This window comes from Lytechinus variegatus, chromosome 1 (assembly GCF_018143015.1).
Source record: "Lytechinus variegatus isolate NC3 chromosome 1, Lvar_3.0, whole genome shotgun sequence".
In the NCBI taxonomy this organism is placed as follows: domain Eukaryota; kingdom Metazoa; phylum Echinodermata; class Echinoidea; order Temnopleuroida; family Toxopneustidae; genus Lytechinus; species Lytechinus variegatus.
The window spans coordinates 19,482,423-19,497,371 of NC_054740.1; the positions used below are offsets into that span (position 1 = coordinate 19,482,423).

Genomic DNA, 14,949 nt, shown 5'->3' on the forward strand with positions numbered 1-14,949 from the left:
ATAAAAAACAATGTGTACATGCCCTACAAATTATAAACTGGGATTCAATAAAATGTAGGCCTACATGGCATCACCCATCGATTCTTCCTGTTACTACCTTCTGTCTACTACCAATAATGTTAAGTTTATACTACATGTGATAATAGGGACATTAATGCAAAGCTGGATTCCAGTTTCAGGACATCAGAGTATTTTGTGATAAACACATTACAGGCCCAAAGGTGGTATCATCCTATACATGTATGTACATGTGCATGTGGATGATAAATTTCCATATTTTTAAAATAATGTGAATGCAGTACATGTACATGTAGGTTCAATGTTCAATGTCCATGCATTGTTGAGGTTTCAGTGTACATGACTTTATATGGTTTCATTGTGAAGAATAATACATGTAGTTTTAATGCTCTGAATAAAGAGAGTTGAGTGAGAGAAAAATACCACAACAATGGTTATGATGATGATGGTGGTGGTGGTAGTGGTGGTGATGGAGATAATATCATGATAGGCATGATGGTGATCTTGGTGATGATTAGGATGATGGTCTAGAAAATGATGATGATGATGTGATATAAATTACAATTATGATAACAATGGTTGATGTTGGCAATGATTTTCATTGTGAATTCTTTAATAGAGGGGCAGTTCATTTTACAAGTAATAACCAGTGCCTTGAGACAAAAATTAATGATATTCTCTGATCTGAATCATCTGAGGGTGGGCTACAAGGGAAAGTGAATAATAATAATAATATAGGATATTTATATTGCGCACATAACCACCTTGTTAGGTGCTCAAGGCGCTGCTATATTACCCTGCTAAGCTATGCGTTCATAGCGCACACAGCTTTTTAAGGAATTACATGTACATGTACTTCCTACTGGTACCCATTTACTTCACCTGTGTTGAGTGCAGCACATTGTGGATCAGTTTCTTGCTAAAGGAAATTACGCAATGGCTGGGATTCGAACCATGCATATTTACTTTATGTATGATGTACATGTAGTAGATTTAGAGCAATTTAAACATGTAGACCAGTTTCTGTCTTCTGGAATGAGGTGATCCATGTACAAAGTATATGGAAATCATGCAAACAAACATTTGCTTTTCTTTCTCCTTTTTTAAAATACATTTTCTTTTCTTTTGATAAAGGTGAGACAGGGAAGTACTACTGTGGCCGTAGGGTTTTGACATGCACCTGTTGTGAGGGACGATGTGGGCCAACCAAGGGGTGCAACTGTTCCTCCTGTCAGAAACTAGATGATGAAGAGAAGCACACAGATACCAAAGATGCCCTTCATTCTACCAGCTTTATTGAGTCTTGGACATGGGGAACTCAGCCAGGTACATTAGATTTAAGAAAACAGTGTCATTGTGTTTATAGTCAGTGTCATGTGGAAGCTGTTGATTGTCTTCATTACAAAGGCCTTGTGTATAGAACACATTCTTTCCTTGTATACTGGCCTGTTCAGCACTAATTTCACATGTTCAGAAGAAAATTGTATGAAAATTATATAATTCTATTATTTTAAGCCTTGTAATCTACTAAAATTTTTCCCTCACCCTACATATATACATTGTCCTTCATTGGCCAGGTGTCAGGTGATACAATTATTATCTCTAAAGAGTCCATGATGGCAATTCTGATTCTGAGGTGAATTGTATTTGATAATAAGAATCTTTTCTTAATCGTTTGAAAATAATTTGTGAAGGCATTGTGTATAATTCATGTGAAGTCCTCCTTCCATTTCAAACTCTTAATATTTATGAAATGTTTGTTTATTGGTTTGATAGATGTGGGTGAGTTGAGGAATTGTTTGACATCTCTGATCACTGAGCAAAGAGACCTTCTAGCTCAGGCTGCATTGTCCACCCTATCATCAGTCAGATTACGTCAGAGACTTGTCATCTTAGAGAGATACTTCTTAGCACTCGCAAGGCAGAGTCCAGAACAGAAGGCTACTATTATTGGTAAAATACAGGAAGAGACAACCAAAGAGGTTGAACAAACTAAGAGGTAATGATATTAATAATTTTTACCCAGAGTATCAAGATCAGCATTAATTATTAGTTGGTCTTCCACCAGACCCTGTATAACATATAATATTTCATTTTTACCCTTCTCCATTCTAGTATGCCATGTGCCTGGCTGGATGGCAGCAAAGGTCATTGGGTAATTTGACTGGGGATTGACCTCTAGCCCTTGACCTGTTCATGTGCTGGGCACTTCACTTCTCAGCCACCATAACCACCATATATTGATATATTTTGAAGCGTATTACATCCATTGTGAGAGGCAACATTGATTAATGATAATCCTAGAAATCTAGCAGATGCTTATAAATTCTAAGGAAGTATCTTTGTTGTTGTTAGCTTAGTAATTGTTTTGTATCTTGGCTATTTAAGAGAATAATTTCACACATCATTGCATACATGCAGCTTAAAATCATGAGGTAAATTGGTGCAAATGGTCTGTATGTACTGAATGTTTTACATTTGAAATGTATGTTGTCCTTCCATTAAAAAAAGAGGGTAATAAACTCTTTGCGATAGTTTGGATAGAAGGGGGTTCTGAAGAAGAAATAGAAAGTATCAGTTGGATTTTAAATGAAATGACCTCATTAAACTTCATTAAAATCACTTTGACGATTCATATCTCTGCAGCGTCAAGAAACTGAAGGAACGTGCCACTGCATCTCTAGCCAGGGTTGGTGCCAGGACAGCTCTATCCTTTGCCTTTGCCTTCCTGCGTCGTGCTTGGAGATCAGGAGAAGATTCTGACCTGTGTTCAGAGCTACTACGTGATGCATTGGAAGCTCTTCAGTCACTCCCAGAGGCTACTCTCTTTGATGAATCATCTATGTCAAGTGTTTGGGTGGAGGTGGTGGAGAAAGCAACCAACTTCCTCAAATCAGTTGTTGTCGGGTGAGTTTAAAGGCGACGGCACACCTTACGATTGGTCTGTGACTTATTTCAGAATAAAACGTAGAATTTGATGCTAATATTGAGACTTGGAATATCTTACTGAGTAATGTTCTAAATCATCGTACGAATACCTACGTTCAAATCTTTGACTATGCTATCATCATTCTTAGAATAAAAGCGAATTTGATATCGAGTCGTAATGACCTCATAGCAATCATACGATTGGCTACGATTTGAAAGTAATTTGGCCTTTACTCCAAAATAAAGGCTTGCGGTCTTTCAAAATGGTTATATTAGTATTCTTTCAATGAATTTTAACCTCAAATAAAATGATACATTCCATTCATATTTTCAGAAAATGAGCAAAATGCGATTTGTTCTAAAATCGGATCGCAAACAGTCGTAAGGTGTGCGACTTAAAACTCAAGAAGGGATATGCAGAGATTTAGACTTTCAGTCTATTCATCTTCAACTCCATGATTCTACTTTTTTTTCAATTAAAATATAGGTTATTTTTAAATTATTTTTCTTATTCTTTTCCTGCATCTTTGGTGGTATCACTACCTGGTTAATAATTAAGACTTGTTTCAAATATTGGCTAGGATCAGCCAACTATGAATTGTTTTCTCTCCTCAACCACAGTTTTGATTAATGAAAAGGGATGAAAATTGTTGATATATTGATGAGCTTGAAATTTTCTTGAAAGTAAACTATGCCGTAAAAATCATTTTCATCACAATTTTAATGTTAACTGGTAGTTGAGAGAAAAGAGGATGAGGCTAAGGATTATGTTGACCAAATAAAACCTAATGTCTTAGGTAGTATTAAAGTTAGAATCCTGTGGTGATTGTAATATAATTGTGGAATCTCATTTACACATCAATCTTCAGTGACCTGAATGCTTGCGCCAGTGCCAAAGGAGTGGACACCATCCCAGTTGCAGACCAGCATAGTGCCCTAGCCCTTCTTCTAGAGCTTGCTGTCCAACGTGGCACCCTTGGCCATCTCCTGGATGCCACACTCCTCCTACTTCAGCTATGGGACAAGGGACGTCAAGAACCCGATAACAGGAACAGTCCTCAAGGTACTACTGCACCTATGGTACCTCTCCTCAAGAGGTTTGAGAATGTACCAAGTCCTAAGGGAAGGTTCCTCATTGAAGCGGTCAGTGGAAGTCCAGAGGTGAGTCTGCTCATCTTATCTTTTCATACTCTTTGAAAGATCTATAGGGGTTGAGAGAGCTTTAGTTTAGGAGGGCCTTGGAAATGGAATTTTCCTCCAGAAATCTTGACAGTGACTTATGAGATTTGTCCATCAAGACAAAACAAAAAATGCATTTCTTCAATTCTGTGTATTTGCATTAATTGTATTTTTTTTCGCAATCCTATAAAATACTATAATCAAATCTTGTACTTCAGGCCCCCTAGTTTTCTCCATTCTTACTTCAATCCATGATGAATTGCTCAAGTCATAATGATATGAGAGCATTACATCTTTTCATATGAACCAGAAAAAAAAGAGGCAAATCATTTCAAATATGTCCAACAAATAGGGGTTCAAACGTCCATATCTGATGGAAATGCTTACTATTGCCCGTTAATTTCTTCTTACACTGTGAACACCCGAGCTCAGCTTGATATAATTCAAATAAGTATTATTTCTCTCATTCTTTCTATATCTTACCTCATATCTTGTATCTGTGTTTACATCCATGGTCTCTATCTGTTTATATCCTAGGCTCCTCTTGGTATGACACCTAGTCCGACAGAGTGTTTCCTGCGTTATCTTGAGATTCCTGATGATGAGGATGCTTCTATTGACTTCCAGCAGGCTGCAGTCATCATCATGTCTCACCTAGATAGACTAGCTGCTCCATACATGCCTCCTCCACTCACTCAGAAGGTCAGTCAATAATCTATCCGGGTAGGGTTTCAAAAACTTGTCAAAAGTGAATTTAATACACACAGTTTGATATTGGCAAAAAACATTCTGTTCACAAAAAAGTTCCTTGTCAAAGTCTAGATTTTGAAAAGCTTTTCAAAGCTCTTGCAATAGAAGAGGAATAGACATTGTGCCTTGATATGAGTAGGCATACATGTAGCATAACTTTGCTTTATTTTGTAGTTTTGTCTCTTAACAATTTGTTATGCCCAGAAGCTGTATTGATAAGTGATCACTGTATAGATGAATTCAAATTTGTAAAAAAAATCTTGACTGTGTGTATTGATGTCCTAGTGTTATTATAAGTTATACCTTTTCCATACTCTGCTGCAAGGTCTGCATTTTTTGCATTTAATGACAACTTTTATTGTATATCTAGCTAATGTTTGATATTTTGTTCCCACACATCATGATATTTAATGTTTGTAGTCTCATTTCGTTTTGTAATCCATTTTCTACATTTCTTTTTGAAGGGTCCTCTGATTCCTCAAGGTCAAGAGGTGTGGGGATGGGGTTTACTGCCATTCAAGATGTCTGGTAGTAACCCTACCTGTGCTAGCCCCTGTATGCTAGAGTCTCTCAGTGAGTTTGGTGTGGTTCAGATGGCCTGCTCTGAGAGATGTCTCATTGTCCTGACTAGAACCAGCAAGGTCTACATACAGCATTTCAACAACGAACCTCCGGTGAGTCAGTGATTGATAGATTGAGTTGAAATAAGAGTAACAGTTTTCTTCTTCTTCTGGGTGTAGTACAGAATCTGTATAGAGTATATTGCACTTTGTGCAGTGCTGGAAAACTAGTGTGCCATGCTGCATTATTGACCTTCGGTAATATACTGTTGAGGTTACAGGTGTATGTACATATTAAGGTAAAAGTGCCCCATGTGCAAGTAAAAACTAACTCTTTTTCCATCTCAGCATGGCACAGTGTCATCCGTCCAACTGCCTCTTTAAGTGTTGAACCTTTGTTAACAGTCTCCTAATTTTCTTGCTTCTACTAGAACATCGTGCATACATAGTTGATGGATGCATAGCAAGATATTTTGATAATATTGTGTGTTAGAATGACCAGTGCTTGTGTAACTTATATTTGAAGGAATGGTGCTGAGCTGACTAATTTTGGAAAATTATTCCATGTTGCACCTATCCTTGGACTAAATCAAATTTTCATATCAACTTCTTGTGTGCTGAATTGATTCTCGGAGAATAATAATGACAATTATTAATGATGACAATCTTTGATTATTTATACAATGATAATTATAATAATTACATTCTTGACTTCCTTTCTGCCTTCATAGGGATTTCATCTAGTAGATGGTTTATCCAACAAGGATGTGATACAGATTGCAGCACATCCTGAGGGCAAGCATTATCTAGCTCTAACAGCCGACTGGGAAGTCTATGCATGGGGTAATGGTGAAGGAGGAAGATTAGGTCTAGGAAATTTGAGGTAATGTGACAGTCTATGCTGGTGTCCCATGAATTCTATAAGCTGAAGTTCATAGATAGATTTTCTCTTGTACCATTTCTCCCATGCTACATATTAATTTACAAGAACAAAGTTAAAGCTAATGTGACATTTTATTTTTTAGCATTTTTTTTGGAAGTTTAGAAAAATGTAAATGACATAAAATAAAGCACTAGGGTTGAAAATTCAAAATGTAGTTATTGTAAAGAATTTGCATTCGTTGTTTATCATATAAATGAGTTTTTCTTGTGTCCTGCGAAATTGCATATATGTGGTTCTTGGTCAATAAAGTAATAATTTGATGATCATTTTTCCATCATAAATTGATATAAATTTTTGTGGAACTGTTATCACTCTGCAGTGCTAAAGAAGATCCCACCCTAGTTCCTGGTTTACCATCAAAGATTACTGGTCAACATGTTGTTCAGATAGCCTGCGGGAGTTCATACAGTGCTGTATTGACATCTAATGGAGAAGTGTATACATGGGGAAGGGGTATCTACGGCAGATTAGGACATGGTAAGTTGGATTACATAATAGCTGCTATTAACCTTGAAAGGACTGGGCTATTTGAGATTTATTGAGGACTGGGGCCATGATGCCCCCTCCCCCCCTTGAGACCCTCTCCCCAATGGAATATATGATTTGAAGCCTGTCATAAAGTTTATTGTTAACCCTATTAAATCCAATAAATCTGCTCAATAATCCTAACCAATAGTAAAGTTGTATACTTTGGTTTTCTTACTTGATCGCTGTGATTTTTTTTTAGTTGGAATGATGCTTCATATAAAAGTTCTTTTCGGAAAGCAGAAGATGGTTCACATTGCTTGTATTTGTTTCATTTTAGGTAACAGTGAAGATCACCTTACTCCCAAACTTGTCAATGGGTTAAAGGAACAGAAGATTGTTCACATTGCTCTAGGAAGTAACGATGGTCAGACTCTTGCTGTTACAGATACTGGTAAGTTACACTAATTTTTAGTGTCAGCTTTGCAGCTTATATTGTATATTTTCAAGTTCCATGAATGAAATGCACATTTTCATTTATTAATTTTCCTGAATCCAAAGGATAATGTTGATGACATAATGTGTAATTGCTTTTATGATTGCTTAAATATACTGTGAGTGCCCCTTTACTTAAATTCAATGTGTTGAGGATTTTATGGAGACTTTGTACTGGTGTCCGTTGGGTTTACAGTAAGGTTTATGATCTAGTACTAGACTTGGTTAGAATTTGATGTTGTCCTCAGGATAATATGTCACTGGAGCAACATATCCCACAAAAGACGTATGAATATAGAACTGTTACATTTGAGATCTTTCTGTAGGATTACTATACTCCTTTGGAAATGGTGACTATGGTAAGCTAGGACGAGGTGGTAGTGATGGATGCAAGGTTCCTAAACTGGTTGATAAACTACAAGGACAACATGCTATCAAAGCCTGCTGTGGAAATCAGTACTCAGTCATACTCACCAAAGCTGGAACAGTCTATACCTGGTAAGTCACTATCCTGAACACTGGTTCAGTGGACTAACTCTTTGTTAACTTTATTGAAAGCCGAACATGTCAAAATTTGTTCACATGGTATGTTTCTTATATTTACTGTGCTCTTTCCTAATTGGTGAAGACAGTTATATTTTCTATCCTTGCCAGACAGTTGAGAATAATTTGATAGTCAAGAGCGGTGTTGGCTCAGACGGTAACGCGTCTGCCCGTCGAACCAAAGATCGTGGGTTCGAGTCCACCCCGGGCGGATGACTGAAGCCAGTGCGTTGTGTGTAAACGTCTCTCCCATGTATCATAGAAGCAGGCTATGTTACAATGGAAAACACTCCGTCCCTCGGATAGGACGTTAAATGGAGGCCCCGTGTAGAGGAGAGTCACCACCTTTGCACGTTAAGAACCTATTGCACTATTCGTATAAGAGTAGGGGGAACTCTGGTGTAGTGGTCCACCTGCATTCCCCCCAATCAGTTATATCAGGAGGAGAGACCTGCGGGTCACAGTGATTCAGTTCGCTTTTCGCCTCCCAGGCACAGGTGACGCCAAATAAATAATAATAATAATAATAATGAACTGATAAGATGAATCTTGACTGTAAGAGATTTTTGTCACTATTGGCTGTCCATAGTTAAACCACAATTTTAGACAAGAGTTTGAATTAAACTCAACATCAGAATATGGGCCACTTTGTCAAGGCCCTATGTGGAATCTATGTAGATATAATCAGTGTTACTAAGATTGGAAAAGCATGAGCATGATTTAATAGTCACTGTTTCAAAGTACTACTCATGGACAGCAGTCGTTAGCAACACTAAGACTGGTATTGTGCATACGTGGGAAGTCACCCTATAATGGCGCATGCATATAGGCCGCTGCACAGCGTACAATCTGTCTGCTACCCGATTTGGAATAAAACTTGTGAAATTTGGTGCTAATATTTAGACATGGAATATTTATTGTGTAATGTTCTAAATCTTTGTATGAATATCTATAATCACATCTGTGACTATGTTATCATCCTTATTAGGATAAAAGTATATTTAATATCTAGTCATAAAGACGTCATAGCATTTGTACGATTGGCTATGATTTGAAACTAATTTGGCCTTTAATCCAAAGTAAAGGCTTGCAGTCATCCAAAATTGTTTTATTAGTATTCTTTCAGTTAATTTGAACCTCAAATAGAATCTTTTAATTAACATTTTCTGAAAATGAGTGAAATGCGATTTGTTCTAAAATTGGATCATGGACCAACTGTAAGTTGTGCAGTGGCCATATGAGTGCATTTTAACATTTCATGAACTTGAATTTAGGTGCATTAGATTGAACACAGTGTAAGTGAGAGCCAGTAAATCGTACAATGAACAATTGAAGACTTTCATCATTCGTTTCATGCACTGACTCTTTTAGATACTTCTATTCGACAGATTAGAGAACCTGAATATATAAAATTGAAAGCAAAAATATATGTCCCACTCCTTTATCCAATTTTGATTATTAGCCTGCCCAAGCGATTCTTTTTCCCTTGTAATGGAAGGGACTGTTTGCTTTCTTTTGTGATATAAATTGCTATACTTAGCTTAGAAATGATCAACATTTAATATTTATATTTGTTTTTAAAGGGGCAAAGGTGATTTGCACAGACTTGGCCATGGGTCTGAGGAACACCAGAGATTTCCAAAGATGATCGAAGCGTTGCGAGGAAAGAAGATTGTTGACATCCAATCAGCAGGTTGCCATACAGTGGCCATAGCAGAGTCTGGAGAGTTCTTCTGCTGGGGACGTAACGATCAGGGTCAGTTAGGGCTGGGTGAGGCTGCATTGAAATCCAGCAAGGGTGAACCTACTCTCATTGAATGCATGGAAGGAAAGAAGCTTTGCGGATTGGCTTGTGGAGTTGCTCAGGTAAATTCGCTTATCACTTAAAAAAAGACAATACAATCCCCTCCTAAGAGAGATTGTCTTTCTCCCCTCTTAATTCCTCTCTCTATTTTCTTCTCTTCTTTTCCCCCTCTCCTCTTTTTTTCTTTTCCTCTTCCCCTCTTCCTCCCTCTTTTTTTTTTTGAACGGGGGTCCCCCATGGATCCGGGCCTGATAATGGTATATGGACAATTCCATAAAATACATAAAATATTCAAACTTTTGTTAATCCGATTCTTATCTTTCTCCATTTAGACTTAGACTTGAGCTATGATGAATTGATGAATCTATATGAATTAGAAAACAGACAAATTATTTTAGAAAAGTCTTCTATATAGGGGGTTTGATGTTTATAGTTTATAACATTGTCAATATATCAAACAGATGAATTATATTATTCAATACAAGTGATTGATCTTTGATTTACTTTTCTCACTGGTATGGAGAGTATTAGTAATTGTCCTTTACTCCATATGTAATCATGAGAAAGATATATTTCACTGTTGTCAGGTTCTAATAGTGTGCTATGATACATTTTATATGTATCTAAGGCTATCTTTATTTCTGTTTTATTATTGTATTTTCAGACTTTTGCTTGGACATCTAGTGCCCACTGGTCAGTTGGTCTTCATGTACCATTCAGTGTTGATGTTACTCGGACTACCTTTGAGAAGCTAGACTTGCTCCTACAGAGAGTTTGTGAGGGTATAGAAGGATCAGGAGACTGGCCCCCTCCACAGGAGAAGGAATGTATGGTTGTAGCTGCTCTGAATCTCTTACGGCTCCAGGTATAAACAAAAAATAACAGATGTAACTTCCTTCTGGAAAAATAGCCTGAATTTTCTCTCACATGACCAGAGCAAATTGTTTTGTTTAATTTCTAACTTTCAAAAAGTAAATTTGAATAAAAGTTCACATTGAGAGAAAAGGATCATTGACTTGAAATGTGTTTGCAAAAATATTTTCATTGAAATGTTAATTTGTTTGTATTTTAGAATACAATATGATAAAGTGATGTGGCATTCATCAATATGAGATTTTTCAGACCAAGATATTGATGATTTGTATTCATGCAGCAGGACTGATGTATGAAAAGTTGAAACCAAACTTGAATAATAGATTCATTTTGGTCCATGGGTAATTGCTATAGAACAATATCTTCTGTCATTACTCCATTTTATAATCCAAATTGAATTCACTTGGCAAGACTCTTGGAACTTACAGGGGTTATCTTTGACACTTTAGAGATTGGTCACCCTTGACCTCATTTCCCACACCTTAGTACATGTATATGTTTAGTATAATGGGATGTAACTTTGAATTGTTATTTACAGCTTCATGTAGCCATCAGTCAGAGCCAGGATCATGAACATCTAGGACTAGGTCCTAAGAGTCCTCTTCTATCAAACCTGAAGCAGAGGATAGTAGAGCTTGCTAGTAAAGCAGGAATCATTACCACAGTCCAGAATGCTGCACAAGCTACCTTACAGACAGGATGGTCCATGCTGCTTCCTACTGCTGAGGAAAGGGCAAAGGCTCTATCTGCTCTACTGCCCAGTGGAGGTAGGTTGTTGCTAGTGTCTTTTCTCAAATTATCTAGCTTTTCTTGTTGAGAACATGATATGTGTCAAACCATGATATATGTATATGATTTTGTTACTTCTTGTGTTGTGTAATTATTGTATCATGATAATTTATTGCATTCTGTTCTTTTGTAATGTCTTTCTTGGAAACTAAATTCATATTTGTCCTTTAGGATTTGTTAAGAATAATATATATATATCAATCATAATATAGCAATAAACAGACCTCTAAAAGGTCTAGAAGATGATTATTACATCATAAACTTTCAAATTTTATTTGCCATTGAAGGGTCATGCACAAGTTAGAGCAAATAACCTTTATCATGGGATGTTTTCAAATGTTTTGTATACAGGGACTGAAACCGTTTCAATGACACCCGGTCGTCGCTTCATGATGGACCTATTGGTTGGAAGTCTGATGGCGGATGGAGGCCTGGAATCAGCCCTCCATGCTGCTATACGAGCTGAAATCAGACAAATGGAGAACCAGAGAGAAAAAGACATTGCAGACCCTGGTAGTGAGGCTGAGATGGAGGAGGAGGATGGACCGCATCTTGGTCCAGAGGTTACCAGGGATTCTGGAGATCAGGTGCCTATAGAAGGCAGGAGGAGACATAGTAAGAGGAAGGCAATCGCTGTGGCAGCCAGTGATGATGAGAGCATCAGTATGAGTATTCCGTTGCTTCAGTTGGTCCAGCAACTATTGAGGTATGCTCAATTTGACGGAATCAAAAAGTTCTAAGAAAGTTGAATGACTATTTTGTGCCTAACCGATCTTCTTATCTGTGTGCTAAAGGATTAGTCCCTGTCTGCCATCTCTAGATTTGTAATATGTATATACTTTTATCCCATGTTGAAGAATTTTATTCTGTTGGCTATATTTTGAAATGATCCATAAAACTGCAAATTCTTGTAAGAAGTCCTATTTGCAACCTCATGTACCGGGAAATAGCATATTTCAAATAATGGTATAAAGAAGGATAACATTTTTCAATCAATGCTTTTCTCATTTTGTTTCTCAGAATGCATCTTCATTGACTTTATCTAAATTCAGTGCAATCACCATGTTTCTAAGAATGATATAGGCAAGGATAATGTTTTTCAATTAATATATTTTCTCATCTTTCCAGGAATGCTTCTTTACTGCCTTTATCTAAGCTAAAGAAAATCATGATCGTGTTTTGAAGAATTATATAAGAGAAGAATATATTTCAATTTATACTTTCCCCTATCTTTCCAGGAATGCTTCTTCATTGACTTTATCAAAGCTCCAGGAGCTCTCGGCTGAATTCAACAAGATGGAGCCCCACCCTGATAAATCATCTGGAGTCAAATCCACCTCCCTGGAGCTCCTTCTTAAGTTCCAGCGGCTCCTGGTTCATACACTATTCCCCTACGAGGAAGAGAAACAAAAGGCTTGCGCTCAAGGGATTGGTAAGTGGAATGATATTTCTTCCACATTCAGGGCTGCCACTTTATAGACTCAAGTCTGAATTCAAACCTTTTCATCATATTTTATGCCAGAGAAAACACCTTTTTCATATAGGAAAAGGGTCTTTCTAGATGATTTTCAGACTCTGTAATCGTAAGTGGCATTCTTCCATATTATAAAGATTAATTATAAGATACATTTTCCCACAGGCATTGCTTCAGCAATATCATTAGATTATTGTTTGATGCCACTGACCAAGTGTTCATTTGTGCTGTTTGAGAATAAATTATTTTTTTAAGTCTGTAAAATCATTTCATTTGGTCATATGCTTTGTAATTCATGAACAGATGCAGAGCTGTTAGGTGCTGGATCGTTGTTGAAGAAGTACATTACATTACTAGTAACGCATATCAAAGACATCATGCCAACAGCCACTAACCTTGCTGGAAGATCTCCCAAACAATTTGCATCAGTAGCAGACATCATTCAATCTGACTTATCAGGTAAGGGAGAGAGAATTTCATTGATTGTCATTTCTAACTGAAGTATACATAATTCTTTTACCATTATTTAACTAGGCTTTTTCAGACCAGGATATACTGCTGTTGGGGGCCAATTTGACCCCCCTTCAGATTTCTGCCACTGATTGCGGGAATGCCACAAAAATTTGCATGCGCGTAGAGCCGGTTGTAAACTACAAGACTATATGGTAAAATTTTCAAATATTTTTACAAATTCATATAAATCAATTATGCAAATAAGCATATGAAATGTCCCCTTAATTTTTTTATGTATATGTTTTGCCTTTAATTCAGTTTATATGCTAATTTTGGTGAAAGTAACAATTTTCACATTTCTAACAAATATCTCCACAAAATTGTCAAAACATAATTAACTTCCTATGTATTTTAGTGTTTTTCAATTCTTATGTATTTCTTTGTTGTGGAACCTTTTGTGATCATAAATAGCATAAAATGAATCCATTTAAACCTTCAAATGTAAAAATAATCCTGCATTTTTGGTTGAAATACAGAATTGCACTGACGTAGTCCATGGAATCACGTTTTTTGAGCAATTTTGGGTCTGACATACACTTACAAAATGTTGCGTAATTTCAGAACAGCATACCTGGGCATCACAACTTTTGGTCTCAAAAGTTGTGCAAGAATTGAAAGTAAAAAGTTAGTGAGTGGTGCTGTAAAAATGATATTCGCGCAACGGCGTAGTGATGAAATTTGTTGGAGGGGGCAGTGTGACCCCCCACCCAGTTAAATAAGGATGAAAACTGTATGACTTTGTGTCATGCATTGTCTAATATACATGTATGCTCTTCCGAACTCTGTTACAAATTCTGTACTCCCATTGATCCAAAATGTCAATCTTAAACTTATAAAGTTATCAATTCTAAACCATATTGTTGTCTAATAGCAATGAAACTTGATGGGTATTAAAGATCTAGTTGTATATCTTTCATTAGCCTTGAGACACCCATGTATACAGCCACATGATAATACCTTGCCTAAGTGTGATATCAATTTTACATTTATTGATATGAATTAGAAAACACTAATACTCTTTTCCCTGAAACATATTTGCTTGTAGGTGTTTTGCTTCCCGAGTTGGTGACCTGTTTGGTGTTGCTCCAGACCAAATGTCCTTTGATCATCCAGCGTTGTGGAGCTGTCACTGTTCTATCTGGTCTCTTGGATACCTTAGATTCTTTCAATCGTTTAGCTCCTGCTCTTGAGAAAGAGGATTCTGATGATCTAGCCTGGCCTGGTCTCTCTGCTCCTACTAGTATGTATTCCTCTGTGCAGGGTTTCAGTATTGTTCTCCCTAAGTGTTTAAACATTAAAAATATCTCAGAGCTTAATAATTTGACATATTCTTATTCAAGAACAGATTTTAAAAACTGATTTTCAGAGTTGGGTAAAGCAGTGAATTCTAAATTTTCAAGATATATTTCAGTACTTGGAGCAATTTTATTATAGTCATTTCAACTTCTTATTATCATTATCTTGTTGTTTGTTTTTGGGCAAGGCAACTTACTGCTGAATAAATATGTGACATCCACGGTCTTAGGCTGGATGAACTTGAAGTCTTTGGAATGAGGTGGTTGTTAAGCCATTGTAATATCCATCGATAAGGTAGGACAATTTCCATTGATATTCC

General features: G+C 36.7%; 1 protein-coding gene across 2 annotated transcripts in view; it reads left to right on the forward strand.

Annotated features, from left to right (window-relative positions):
• Positions 1-14,949, forward strand: part of LOC121408430 (E3 ubiquitin-protein ligase HERC2-like) — a 73,697-nt gene that overhangs the window by 13,624 nt on the left and 45,124 nt on the right. For both annotated transcript variants that reach the window (XM_041599909.1, XM_041599916.1), the window contains exons 4-20: positions 1,153-1,344; positions 1,795-2,017; positions 2,665-2,925; positions 3,816-4,107; positions 4,663-4,827; positions 5,340-5,549; positions 6,167-6,318; positions 6,698-6,855; positions 7,184-7,297; positions 7,665-7,836; positions 9,465-9,747; positions 10,350-10,550; positions 11,097-11,325; positions 11,699-12,053; positions 12,586-12,779; positions 13,125-13,280; positions 14,380-14,574. In XM_041599909.1, the coding sequence (XP_041455843.1) occupies positions 1,153-1,344; positions 1,795-2,017; positions 2,665-2,925; positions 3,816-4,107; positions 4,663-4,827; positions 5,340-5,549; positions 6,167-6,318; positions 6,698-6,855; positions 7,184-7,297; positions 7,665-7,836; positions 9,465-9,747; positions 10,350-10,550; positions 11,097-11,325; positions 11,699-12,053; positions 12,586-12,779; positions 13,125-13,280; positions 14,380-14,574 (3,552 nt within the window). The remainder of the gene's footprint in view (positions 1-1,152; positions 1,345-1,794; positions 2,018-2,664; positions 2,926-3,815; positions 4,108-4,662; positions 4,828-5,339; positions 5,550-6,166; positions 6,319-6,697; positions 6,856-7,183; positions 7,298-7,664; positions 7,837-9,464; positions 9,748-10,349; positions 10,551-11,096; positions 11,326-11,698; positions 12,054-12,585; positions 12,780-13,124; positions 13,281-14,379; positions 14,575-14,949) is intronic.